Raw genomic sequence first — 13,702 nt, forward strand, 5'->3', positions numbered from 1 at the left:
GGCCAGAATCTGCGCAGAAAGCCCAGAGGTCCCTTGGCCCTCAACAGATGCAGAATCCCAGCCCAGCTAGCCGCTTGCTCCCGTCTCTCCCCAGACTCACCCGTCACAGCTCTGTCTTTTTTTTTTTAATACACTATGTATATAAAAAGACTTAGCAAAAGCTCTATCTCCAGCCTTCTGAGCGGATAATAACCTCATATATTAGTTTCTTAAAATAGTTTCTTGTCTTATCATTTGCACGGCACCGTGCTCCAACCCAAGTTTGGGGATAAAGATTTGAGCCCCAGGAGGGACTCACATTAATAATGACCACTCCCCCACAGCTGGACAGGGAGATGAGATATCTTAGTCACATGTAGATGCTGTCAGAGACCCCCCATCTCTGGCACGGGGAAGGAAGAAGCAGCTAAACATAAATTGGCAGAAGGGCAATTGCATTTTTCTCTCCATTAGCATTCAGTCTCCGGGAGAAATAATCGTAACTGCGGCCATGTTGACACAAATACTATGTCACAAATGCATTACATCTTAGTGAGTGACTCTTCATATCTTATCTCATGTCTGAGATCTGATTTGGTCCTGTAAAGCGGGTTTGGGGGAAGATAAGTTTTGCCCTTGGGATGGAGGGAGAAAATAGCTACACAGAGATGAAGGAGAAATGTTTTCAGGACAGCTTTGGCCTGTAGGATAAGGTGCTGGGTAAAATCAAACTCTGTCTCTGGATCACGTGTCCGCATTTGCCATCTCACCGTCCCCTGGCATTCACACTCTGGCCTGCGTTCCTGCCCAGAAAAATTGGGTTAGAATGAACAAGAGGGTGCAGTTCTCACTCTGCACTTTCCCTGTTGTTTTTGCCTTTCCTGACCCTTTTCCTTTCATTTCATTAACGCCAGCCTGCGTGCATGTTTCCTTTCGCCCAAAGGGAGATTTGAAGCCACATAACCAGGCAGGTGTGTGGTAAGGACAAGACCCAGCCCCCATTACTCACTCCTATTTCTGTTCCCCGTGACCCCCGTTCTTCTCGTTTGTGACTTCTACCAGACTCTCTGGGTCACCAGGGCCCCCTTGAAAATTGCTTGGCTCCACACGCTATTTCTTGCAGCTGAAGGGCTTTCTGACATCTGCCTTAAGATATCTGCTGGATCTCTGCAGCAAGCCAGGAAGGGAGAGAAGCCTGGCTTTTGAAGGGAGAGGAGAGTGCGTTCCTCACCGAGAGACTCAAATTTTCATTTTCTTTCTTTCTTTCTTTCTTTCTTTCTTTCTTTTTTTTTTTACACGTTTAAATCCTTCTAGAAGCAATCTTCAAAGGGCTAGCCTTCTACCCCTGCTGAAGGCTACTCTGGATTTGTCGCCTGGCCATCCCGGGAGAATCCTTACTCCTTTTCCCTTATATTCTCTATACCCAAAAGAGAATCACAGCACCAGCGTTCTACAGCCATCTCCATTCTGATTCGGTGACCTTAGGCCTAGAAGGACTCAGCTGAGTGTGTTTCTGTGTTCAGCTCCACCCAGATAGTGGCTACCCTTGCAGGCCACTTCATGCTCTTCCCCTGTATTCAATTCCTTCTTGGTCTCTCCTAGGCACTGGCTTCTTCTCCTAGTGGATACTTTTCTCCACTACTAACCTCCTGTAATGGACAGGTCAACCCACCTGATGTAGGGGCTTCTCAAGTCTCTGGACAATTTACTGTGTCAGACTCTGTACAGAAAGGATCCCAGTTGCTGATGGGTATTAGACACTGTGATTGGAGCCAACTCTCTGTCTGATGTCTATCAGCACTTGGGATGGATTCCTCAGTTACATGACAACGAACTAGCAATGCCTGTCTCCACAAGGGATCTTTGGGATGAGCTTTTGGTGGTGGCATTTGTGGATCTCAGAGCAGGAAGTGGGTCCTTCAGCATTTGCCGTCTTTGGCCTTGGCACATGCCAGGAGCCATTCCTCTTTGCTGCCATGCTGATTTTGACTTTTCTGGCAACCCCTGTCATGCTAATTAGTAAGCAAATTAAACTCCATATAGAGTCCACATTGTGTGATTTTTCCCCCCTCCCATCCCAGTTCCAGAAACAAAAACTGGGCTTCTATCCATTCAGCTAATCATATTATATTTCACATTTGGAGGTTTTTCAGGCAATTATAATCATTACTGGAAGTTTTCTACTTCCTGGAAGCTGGAAGCTTCCCCCAACATTGTATTCCCATGTGGTACTCCATTGAAATGTGGGCAGAGAGCACAAATACGTGGACAGCCATGGGAGGGGAGAGTAAAGAGAAATTGCTCTTGTCAGTGATTAAAAAAGACCCAAATTATGTGAAGAAGAGCCAGTGTTGGAGGGAGTCTGGAGTCAGCTTGTCTCCAAGAACTCAGAGGTTAGAAACTCACAGCACCTGTGCTTTATAGAAAGTAGCTGGTCCCAGGACAGCGAGGCTGAAAGAGGTTAAAGCAACCGGAGCAGGTGACACAGGAGGCTAAACTCACCCCTGTTGAATTATATGCTATCTCATTTGGTCTGAGAAATAGCCCTTTCCTCCTATATTAGATATCCACTCTGTCTATCAGCTCTTTAAAGAGTGAGGCTTCTATAATTAAAATTAACCATTAAGCTATAACATTGAAGGAGCAATTGCCTAATTCTGAGGAAAATTTAAATTTACAGCCAGCACCCGAGATAAAATGAATACTAAGGAGAAGGAAAGAAAACCCCATGGAAGATAAATAGAAAGCCAAGTGGGATATTGACTTGATCCTTCTCCAGTGCAGGGTAATTTGGCTCCTAAAGTGAGTTAGATCATAATAAATTAAATTTAGATTTCTGCACATCAATTAAATAACTCCCAAGACAGAATTCCAGTGAGCAGGAGAGGTGATAATACATGGAGGGAATATGAAAATGAAGATCTGATCTAATAATCCATAATTGATGTGCTGTCCCCTGGTAGGGGAAAAGGATTCTCCAGCTCTTCCTTTGTCAGGTCAGCAAGGCTAGCTGGCTTCTGTTTGGCTGGAGCTTGTCCTAACCATTGGCATGAGTATATTCCCGGTAGTGTTTCCTTCTGGAACCTTCCCCATGTTAGGATTCACATCACTGGTGTGGAAGGTACAAAGAATTGTGCAGTACCTCTTTCCTCTGCTGGATGTCCTTGCCACAGGAAGGTCACTTGCTCCTGGCTGAGTAAGAACATAGGAATGTTCTTATGTTTTTATGAGGGACTGGCTGACTAACAGAAAGGGGAAAGGACCAGTTTGTACCATAGCTAGTGATATGGAAGAGACATCAACATTGACAGCTAAAGTATTAAATGAGGATTACAAGACCCTACATTCAACCTCATACCAACATGCATACTTGCAGGCATGCATACACCATGTACCACACATGCATGCATGCACCATGTACCACGCACACAGGCATGCATGCAAAAACATGGACACACAGGTATTATCCGAGAGTTTGAACTGGGTGAACCCTATAGCCTCAGTTTTCTTGTTTGTAAAATGAGAACTGGCCAACCCACTTCATAAGTGTAATGAATTGTTCTTTTATTACATAACTTTGTATGCTATATGCATTTCTCATTATTCTGTGTAACACTGACTTTCACTGGTTATGTGATTCAGTGTTCAAAGTTCTGTTCTGTCTTTGTCAGATCTATCTAGCCATTTTGCTTTGTTTGCTTTTCTTTTTTGTCACTTTTTATTCCCTATTTTATCTATAGTTGTGCCTACATTGGATCTCCAGGTAGGTAGGTGTTATTTTCTGTGTTAACTCCTGAATCTGGAATCCTTGGAGGATCTCAGTGTACTCATGATTTCTGCTGCTTTTGCCAATAGAGGTGATTTTTTTTCCTTGTGTGTATGGGGTGGTTTTTCTCTTTCTTTTTTAATTTCTTCTTTAGTGGAACCTTGTTGGACTTTACTGAACCTTGTCTAAATGAAAGGTGTTTTCTCCCTGCTAGGCTGTGCATTTCCATCTCCTGGGAGTCAAGTATGTAGCCCATCTATGCTCCTTCATGCCCTTCTTAGACTTAATTACATCAGAATCCTAGTCTTCCATCTTTTGGGAGCTAAGGTTTAACTTCTCAGAGATCTTTGACCCAAGGGCAACTTCAAATTTCCCCTTGTTCAGAATTTAACCACCACAGCTCTGAGCACAGCAGACTAGCTTCCTTAGCCTCTCCTCTCAACAGGCATCAAAGATTTCTGGGGTGGTGGTAGTTTGTTGCTTGGCAAGGAGGGTTCCCTGGAAGCATCTGGCCAGTGGTGGTGCTGGGATCAGTGTACAATAGATTGGAAACAGAATTGAAAGCAAAACTGGCCAAGGGCAGAAGTGTAGAGAGCCAGAGACTATGGTCCTGGAACAGCCTGCTTGTGAGCAAGTGGGGCTCCAGCTCCCTACAACGGGCTTAGAAACACTGTCTGTTGAAAAGTTGGAGATTGGTCTAGGCTTGGAGAATGTACCCCTCCCATGAACTCGGGCAGATCATTTATTCTCCTCGTATCTCATTTTCCTCATTTGAAAAGAGGCTATCATTTCCTACTAAATTTTAAATCTGTGAGGATTTGAAATAACTCAGGCATTCTCCACTTAGTATGTCCCTCTGAGGTTTTTACAAGAGGTTCCGGGATGGTTAATTTTATATGCACCTTACTAAGCCACAGGGTCCAGGTACTTGATCAAATACTATTCTGGGTGTTTCTCAAAGGTAGGTTTTAAATGACAGTAACATTTAAATTGCTGTGCTTTGAGTAAAGCAGAGTCTACTGCAAAGTGTGGGTGGGCTTTAGTCAGTCAGTTGGAGACTTTGAGTGATGGAAGACTGACCTCTACCTTCCTCAGAAAGAAGGGATTCAACTGGCAGAGACTGCCATCATCCTTGGGTTGCTAAAGTGCATGACCTATTCTTAACACACGTTGGTTTCCATCTACCACTTCTCTTCCTTCCTCCACTGAAGAGAGAGAGACAGAGAGATAGAGAGACAGAGACCAAGAGAGACAGGGAGAGAGACAAAGAGATACAGGAAGAGAGACAGAGAGAGACAAGGATTGACACAAAGAGACAGACAGGCAGGCAGCAGAGACAGACAGACAGACACACAGGCAGAGTGGTTTTATTTTTCTGGGGAATCCCTATCCAATAGAGGAATACATTCAAACATCAGCAACTTAGAGCTGGAGAGATGGCTCAGTAAGTGCACTTGCAAAGGGCCCAGTTTTGACTCCTAGAGCACACACAATGGCTCACAACCATCTGTAACTCCAGTTTCACAGGGATCTCATGCCCTCTTTTAACCTTAACTGGCACACATATGGCATATGCACATGCATGCAGACAAAACATTCACACACAATAAAATAAGCCTAAAAGAAAAATTTTAGAAGAAGCAGATGGGAAACTGCATTGATGCCATTATTTGGGCAAGCAAAAACCTTCTAATATTTAAAACAAGACTTGGGTAAAAAGTGCATTGAAGAACATAAAATTGCCTAAGGATAAAGTGGAGCTACCTAGTAGACTACTGATGTCTGAATTCTGGAATGATGAAGCTTCGAGAGATAAATCTGAGATGTGCCCTTTACATAACACAAATAGGACAGGACACACCTACTACACCAGGGCAGAGGAGGCAAGGGGTGTAGGCATCCAGTTGCCACCAGTAAGACGCATGTGGCACCATGGCCTGCTTCCATCAGGGATGAGAACTCAGAGACAAGGACCTTTGGACGCACTTATGACCCTGCAGCTGTTCCTAAATACGGTGGAAACCTTCTCCTACAATGGCTTCCAGGTCAGGCTCCACACTGAACATTCTAAGAGGAGCTGGAGCTGCCTTCCCTGAGAATGGCCAAGAAGGACAACATAGAAAAAAGTAAAATGATACATGGCAAGTGACACTCCAGGACATGGAATTTCATGGGCTATCCGACAGTGAACATTTAATGTGGAAGTACGCCATTATGGAGGGCTTTCCACAGGTATGCAGTATGTGCTTTACCTCCTGTTGTCTCTGGATGATTAAGTCAGTAGACTCATCCCCTGAAAGCTGATAGGCTTGGGCAAACCACTGCTTGCAGAAGATCATATAAAGACTCTGTGGCAATCTATGTACACATATACAACATAAAATTCTGGCTATCATTTTGAAGACACCTTTACCATTACATAATATATTCATATGACCCTGGAGGAAAGGTCGACTCCCAGTGCAGTCTGGCCCCCTTGAGGGGGCCTCAGTCCAGCAAGCTTTATACTGTGGTATCTAAATTTCCTGAGAGCTACAATCCTCCAAGGCTGCCTCCTACTGACTATTCATATGATTATCCTGCCGACTGGCTGTTACTCTTATATTCTGGGGCCAGACTTCCAGCTGAGTCTTCACAGCACCTTCTCCAAAAAGATTGTGTCTGCTAGAGATACCCAGGATGCTTAGCTGTACTATGGGTGAAAAGAGTTAGAGCAAGTGACCTCTGACCTCTCGTCCTCAAGGCTCCACGCCCCTGCTTGATGCAGATGGAGTAGAACCTATAACTAAGCCCAAGAGGTGGGCTGTATCCCCTCTCCCTAGCCTATTGTTGCAATGGGTGCTTGGTCCTCCACCTGCTGGCTCAGCCATGAGACCCCTGTTCAGACCTCAGGATAGATTAAGGTCATTCTCCAACAGGTCATTTTGTGAAAATTAATTCTCTTCCTTGTATCTCATGCCATATATGTAGCCAGGACAATTTTCCTATGGCCTACTTTCTAAGGCCCAGATGTTTTCTAGAGCTTTTCTTTATGCACACCCTTTGAAAGGTTAATTTTATACTAATGTAACTAGGCCACAGGATTCCCGGGAATTTCTTCAAATACATTTTGGGGATGTGACCAACAACAACTCTTGTCAGCTCCATAAGTGTTAGCGTTCCTTCTAGGCTCCACCCCACAGTTACCTGGCAACAGTCAGGTAGGCCTGACTCACTATAAAAGGGGCTGTTTGCACCCTCCTCACTCTCTTACTCTCTGATGTTCTTACCCTCTTAATCTCTTACCCTCTCTGTCCCTTTTCTCCCCATTCCTCTTCCCCCTCTCTCTCCACGTGTTCTTAACTGGCCTCTCCTCCCCCATCCTCATCCTCCTCCTGTTCCCTCTCTCTGCCTTTCTCTGTCTCTACTCCCTCAACTTCCCTCCTCATGCCCTAAATAAACTGTATTCCATACTATATCCATTGTATGGCTGGTGCCTCCAGGGGAAGGGATGTCTCAGCTTGGACCCACAGAGGCACCCCTCCCACCTCACCATACCGTGCTTCTACCAAACATATCCTGGTTCTTTCTTTCTTATTTTTAAAACACTATAATAAGTACAGGAGAAAATTCTTTATAATCTCTAAACTCACTCTCTCTCTCTCTCTCTCTCTCTCTCTCTCTCTCTCTCTCTCTCCCCCTCCCTCTCAGTTTCTCTCTTCTTTCTTTCAGTATTAGGGATTGAATCATGGCCCCCACACAGGTACAGCCAGCGTCATAGGTCACAGAGATTAGAGGTCTGTGCTACCAAGCCTGGCTTTATATCTTCTTGCACACATATACACACTGTTGATTCTGTTACTCTCTACCACACTCCTGAATGGACTACCTTCTATCTGGCTTTCTTTGCTATATATTCCTTACCCATTCTTCAGGGCCCAACTCTTTGACCCTCATTCTATGGGCTGTATTCTACTTCCTTCTCTCTGTAAAAACATATTGTCATTGAGCTTATGTGGCTGGACTCATCTTGTAGTCTCTCTCTCTCTCTCTCTCTCTCTCTCTCTCTGTGTGTGTGTGTGTGTGATTGTGTGTATGTGTGTGTGTGTGTGTGTGTGAATACACAAGGTGGGATCTTTCTAGGACATGTGCTACTGTCTCTTCCTCCCTCTTCTTTAGCTCAAAGCACTGTGAGGGTTTCAACTTATTTAGAAAATCATAATTAATTAAGCTGGTAGTGAGCCAATGGGAGACAGTCCCACCACCCTTCCCATGAGGATGGGATGTCAAGGTCACCCTGGGGTGATATTCTCAACAGAGGTGACAGCTGTCAAGCTGTGTCATTGTGTGAGTGGCACAGCTTGTAGGTTTCCCACGCCTACCTGAGTTCCCTCTAGCAAGTTCTGGAGCAGCAGTATCATAAGACACTAATAAAATCAATCATTGGATAAAAATCACTGGTTTCCAGGGCTTCGTTTTATGCTATTAGAGAAAAATGCTGTTTCAAACAGAGATAACAAAGAGGAAGAGGGAGATCAATTACCAGATAAGACTTCGCGGCGCCCGAGATGAGCATGTAGACTGGTGTAGCCCCTCTTAGCTGTCATGGAGCTTGTGCAAATGCCACTAAGCCCTCTGTGAACCTCCTGCTTGGGTGCCTGTGTGCAGCAAAGTCTAGCATTCTGTGACCGAGTGGCTGGTCTCTTCTCCTTTAAGATTTGTGCAGTGTGAGACTCTGGCCTGACTAGTAGGGTCATATGAATGAATAACTTCTTGGTAACAATGCCAGCCTCAGGGCAGGAGCCACCCCACTGGAGGCCATTAAGAAGCTCTTTCTGGATACACAGCATTTGTGGTTTTGATGGAATTGTAAGTTGTGGGTATTTGGGGGTGTAGACTACTCTTTCTCATGGTGAGAGTAGGCACAGCTTTTAGGAAGCAGCTGCCAAGTTGAGGCCTGGATTCTTAGCCCCGCTAGCTGGCTGGAGAGACTTGGCTGTGATTTTGTTGCTGATGGGGTAGATCAGGCATCATCGGCTCTGATGGGAAGGCGGGCCCTCTACTGTCTCACCCCTATTGTCAGAAGGCTACAGAAGACCAAACTCTGCCTAAAAACCTGCCACTTGCCAGTCTGGTGGCTCTTCTAGGGTCCCTTGTTCCCTACTCTGCCCAGAGAATTTAAGTATGAAACAAGTCAAGAACATGGAAGTCACCTTCCTTATTCTGAACTCCTCAGACATATACTGTAGACTTATTACTGGCTCGCCAGTTGATGCTTCTGCTAAGAGTGGCTACAGTTTCTTAGGCTGGAGAAACAAAGGACCACTTCATTGTGGATTGATGACTTACTTCCTGAAACTGCCTCTCCTGAAGCACAGTGGAGACAGTAGTTGTGGCCCACCTGGTCTGTGCCAGTGCACCAGGTATCCTCACATCAAACTGGGAAGATGGTCTCTCTGGTTGGGGGTGCTAGAATGTAGACTGAGGTCCTGCTGCTCCCTAAGTGTGCATCTTGGGCAATGTCCTGCTTGTGTAAGAGTGTGTTCATATCTGTCAGTTGACACATCTGAGCAAATGTGTGAGGATTCTATGAGATAATGGTCCTAGAACTGGACCTGGCATGTGGGGTTTGATTGATAGCAGTAGCAATATTATCACTGTTCTGTATGTGATTATTATTGCTGGCGGGTTTGCTGATGTTCTGCCCCTGGCCCCATGTTTGAGCTCAGCATTGCCAGAATAAGCGTAGTCCCTGGTTGGTTCCTGACAGATGGAGGGGAGCTGGTGGTGGCTGGGGAGCCTTCTCACAGACTTTCCATTCATGTCACACAGCCTTCTGATGCGGACTGGGATGACCTGTGGGAACAGTTTGATGAGCGGCGGTATCTGAATGCCAAAAAGTGGCGTGTCGGTGATGATCCCTACAAGCTGTACGCTTTCAACCAGCGAGAGAGCGAGCGGATATCCAGCAATCGGGCTGTCCCAGACACGCGCCATAAGAGGTACCTCCTCCTTCCATATAGGTGCCTTACCCCTCTCTGTAGCCAGGATATATTAGCAATGAGCTTGATTTGGGGACTCACTGATCATAGTGCCCAGTGCCAGGACCTGTGGCAGGTGGCAGGATGGAGTAAAGTTTCTGTGCTACACACTGCTGGTTCACAAACCATTCCAAAGACTCTGCTTTCTACTGGGAGGTTGAAGAGACTAAGACGCCTCACCTGCTGGTCAACCTAGGTGATACATGCTATAATACTCATAGAACACTAAAAAACTAGACCTGGATTTTCCTGACCAAGTCTCACATTCCAGCCTGGCTTTCTAAGCAGAAGGGCATGATGGGTAAACCCTCAGGAATTCAGGCTATGCTCTCTCCTGTCACTAGGAGAGCACCTCATGCACATTTTTACAATGTGAGAAGAGACTCAGAGGGGCCTCTTCACTTAGAATTGTTTCCTGTCCACCTGCCCAGGGGCCGTTTCACATACCCTATTTGTAGCCAATGGCTTAGCAAGACCACAGCTTCAGAGGGCAACAGAAATCAGGTAGAGAACTTTGTGAAGATGGAGGCTTTGTTTCCTTACCAATTGCTCCTTCAGTCCATGTAGTTAGTTCCTGTGCTTGCTGCTGAGGTCTGAGAAAGCAACTGGGTCCTAACACTATTTTCCCCTCCAAGCCTCCATGCTCTGGCCCAGACATGCCAAAGAGTCACAGAGAGATGACTTGTATTTGTTGTCTGATTCTGTCCTTGCACCCCCTCCAATAGCAGACTGGCCTCTGGGTGGAGAGAGTCAAAAACAGTTCAACTGGAAAGGTGTTTAGTGTTGGTGTAAGGGTATAGAGTATTGACTTTAAACTCTTTTTTTTCAGTTGTTTTGGGTTCCCATATTGTGGAAAAAGAATTTGTATACAAAGGACTTTTATAATTATCAAGGCTTATTATGTTGGTAATTCTTGAGCATTATTATATGAAGTCATTCAGACTCAGTTTCCAAAGTAGAGCTGCATAGCCTAGAAATCTTGTCTTGTGCAACATGTGTCCCATGGAGACATTTAGCTAGTCCTTGTTAGTCACTCTCATTATTGGATAGTGCTGGAGTCTTGGTATCTGCGTGAACACAGCAAAGGGTACAAACAGGATGATAGTCTGGCTTCTTCTAACCCTGATCATCTGTGAACTTAACTCTCCCTATAAGATGCCATGAAAGTCCCCCTAAGCAGCAATGTCTGTGTCCCCTATAGCCTGAGTCCCCTCCTCCTCCCTCCTACTGGCCTAAACTCTCTTAAAGTTGGAGTCCCATTGAAATTATTTTTAATATTGCTATTTGAATTCCTCAGCCCTTATCCTATTACTTCTCTTTGAGCAAAATTTAAATATCAAGTTATATTTCCTTGAGCAGAAACTATGTGTGGGAGATCAGGAGAGAAGGGAAAGAGAGAAGCTCTATTAAAGGGACTGGGGGAAGCCTCATTAGGTCTCAGGCATGTAGTTGCTTCCTTATCCTGTTTCTAGGTGCCAGACCCCTAGAAAGGAACCAGGCCCTAGAACAACTGGGTGGGAGGCCTTGGAGAGCAGGCACAACTGCCCTTAGCCACGGGAAGACGTGCCAACAACTCACCAAGCAGGTGGGTGTGCTGAGCTCTGCCCTGCCCTCTCACTTTTCTCTGCAAAGCAGAAATGAAAGTTTGCACAAAGGCCAGACTTGTGGCAGGTAATGAAGAGCCAAGCTTGTTCCCCAAAGAGTATGGCTTGCCAGCCAGCTCTGGGCTGCTCTGTACCTACCCAGGGATCCATCTGTTAAAGAGTTGCGATGGGCAGGAAGGCAGCGGGAAAGGCAGAGAGGACTGAAGTAGAATCCAGATACTGTTTGAGAAGACAAAAGGGGAAAGAATATTAGCCGTATGTCTGCCTCAGGGCAAGTCTTACCCTGCAGGAGCTGGAAGTGTGCTACTCAGAGAATTCTGGATTCAGGGAATATTATCTGGAAAAAAATGTACCAAAGATTAGATATCAGAAGACTCAGAATTGGGGTGAGTACCTAGGACCAAAGGTCATCTTGAGAGCCTTAAGCAAGAACCAACCGGATCATCCAACCCTAGGCTGAGTTTAATAGAGTGCTGCCCCCTACTGGTGGTACACTTGTGATCTCAAGAACCCCAGAGCCTGTCCACAAAAGCCCTGTGTTCTTCCCTCAGCCTCAGATCACTGGGCGATGAGAGGCCTTAGCTAGGCACAGGATCTCCCCATCCAGCTCCTGCTCATGGAAACTATCTATGGCTATCATCATCAGCCGGGTTTCCTAATCCTGCTGTGAGTCCTGATGCAGCCCCATAAGCTAGTCCACACAGACCAATAGCACCCTGGGACTCTTGGGGCCTGCCGACCTCAGCTATGACTAGCATAGATAATGGTGGTCAAGAGTTTTCAACAGCAATGTTGCTGACATATTGGGCTCAATAACTCTTCATTGAGGGGTTATCCTGGGCATTTCAAGATTCTAGCAGTTTCTCTGGCCTCTAAAACTAGATGGCAATAGCATCCCCCTACCCTAATAGCTACCTTCCCCACACACACCAAGTTGTCATTGCCAAAAATATCTTTCCCATATGTATCCCCTGGAGGACAAATCTGCAATGAGGATCACTGCTGTGAATCTGGCCTTGCTTTTTACCCAAATCTTCAGAGATGAAATGAAAATATTTATCACCAGTCAGCAAGAGGACAGGACAGACCTCCTATGTAAAGCAGACCGAAGTTGAGAACAATGTAAAGGGTCACTGGAGGGTCAGCACAGGGTCTCTGGGATCTGGCAGCCATTTCCCATCCTGGCTGCGCTAACTGGTAAGATGAATGGACTCTCTCCACACCTTGCTTTTCTCTTTTGAAAAGCGGGGATAAAAATAACAATAATGATCCCATGTACTCTGGTTGTTATTAGGGTCAAATAAAATATGGAGACAGTGTTGACCTATTTTCTAGTTAATATTTAAATATATATACACACACACTATGCAACGACAGCTGAGCCTTGTGTGGATGAGAACCATGTTAGTAGAAAACCAGAGGTGATTAAACCAACTAATGAAGCACCAGCTCAAAAGCCAGAAGGGAGAGGTTAGACTGTCAGGTGTGGCTGTGAGGCTAGGGAAGAACAAAGGTGGGGTTCAAGGTCAGGCTCGATTCCAGAGAAATAGACTGAGCAGTATCACGGTGGGATATGTTGGTTTCTAAATGCCAGTTTTAGCAGCTCTCAATCCAGGCTTCTTCTGAGAGGCACTTGGGAGCCTGTTAAATATGTTGATACCCAGACTCCAATCAACTCAAGTGTGTCCTTGCTCAGTTCCCAAGTGACTCTAATGAGCAGCAAGACTTGAGGGTGGCCGCTCTGCGTAAGGACTTCTCAGACTTAAACAGGCAAACAGACAAGTCATCTAGGGATGCTCTCTCATCTGACTCAGTAGGTCCTGAGGGGGCACGGGTGGCTAATATTCAGCATTCCCTTTCTTAAGGTTTTTTTTTAATAATTTTTATTTATGCATCGGTGTGCCTATATGTGTGAGAGAGTGAATGTTACATGCATGAGGACCACTGGAGGAACCCAGAATAGGGACTTAGATCCCTAGGAGCTGCAACTACTACAGGGAGTAGTGAACCACCAAGTGGGGCGCTATCTTGAGTCCTCTGGGAGAACAGCAAATGCTCTGAGCCACCATGACATCTCTTCGGCATTGAGATTCTGCATGTCTAACAGGGTCCCCAAGGACAGCAATGACTATGGTCTGTGGATCACACTTTGAACAGCAAGAACTCGCAGTGGCTTTGAAAGTCTGATTCTCAGACCAAAGGACCAGCAGCAGCAGCATACTGGAAATGCACATTCTTAGGCTTTTGTACAGAAATCTTCAGGTGAAACCCAGAGACCTGGTTTAGCAAGAACTTGAGGTGATGCTGAGGCCTGCTCTATGAAGCATAGGCCA

The 13,702-nt window shown here is 45.6% G+C and overlaps 1 protein-coding gene across 2 annotated transcripts in view; it reads left to right on the forward strand.

Annotated features, from left to right (window-relative positions):
• Galnt14 (polypeptide N-acetylgalactosaminyltransferase 14) overlaps nucleotides 1-13,702 on the forward strand; it is a 242,786-nt gene that overhangs the window by 146,453 nt on the left and 82,631 nt on the right. For both annotated transcript variants that reach the window (XM_052186303.1, XM_052186302.1), the window contains exon 2: nucleotides 9,557-9,726. In XM_052186303.1, the coding sequence (XP_052042263.1) occupies nucleotides 9,557-9,726 (170 nt within the window). The remainder of the gene's footprint in view (nucleotides 1-9,556; nucleotides 9,727-13,702) is intronic.

Source organism: Apodemus sylvaticus, chromosome 6 (assembly GCF_947179515.1).
Source record: "Apodemus sylvaticus chromosome 6, mApoSyl1.1, whole genome shotgun sequence".
In the NCBI taxonomy this organism is placed as follows: Eukaryota; Metazoa; Chordata; class Mammalia; order Rodentia; family Muridae; genus Apodemus; species Apodemus sylvaticus.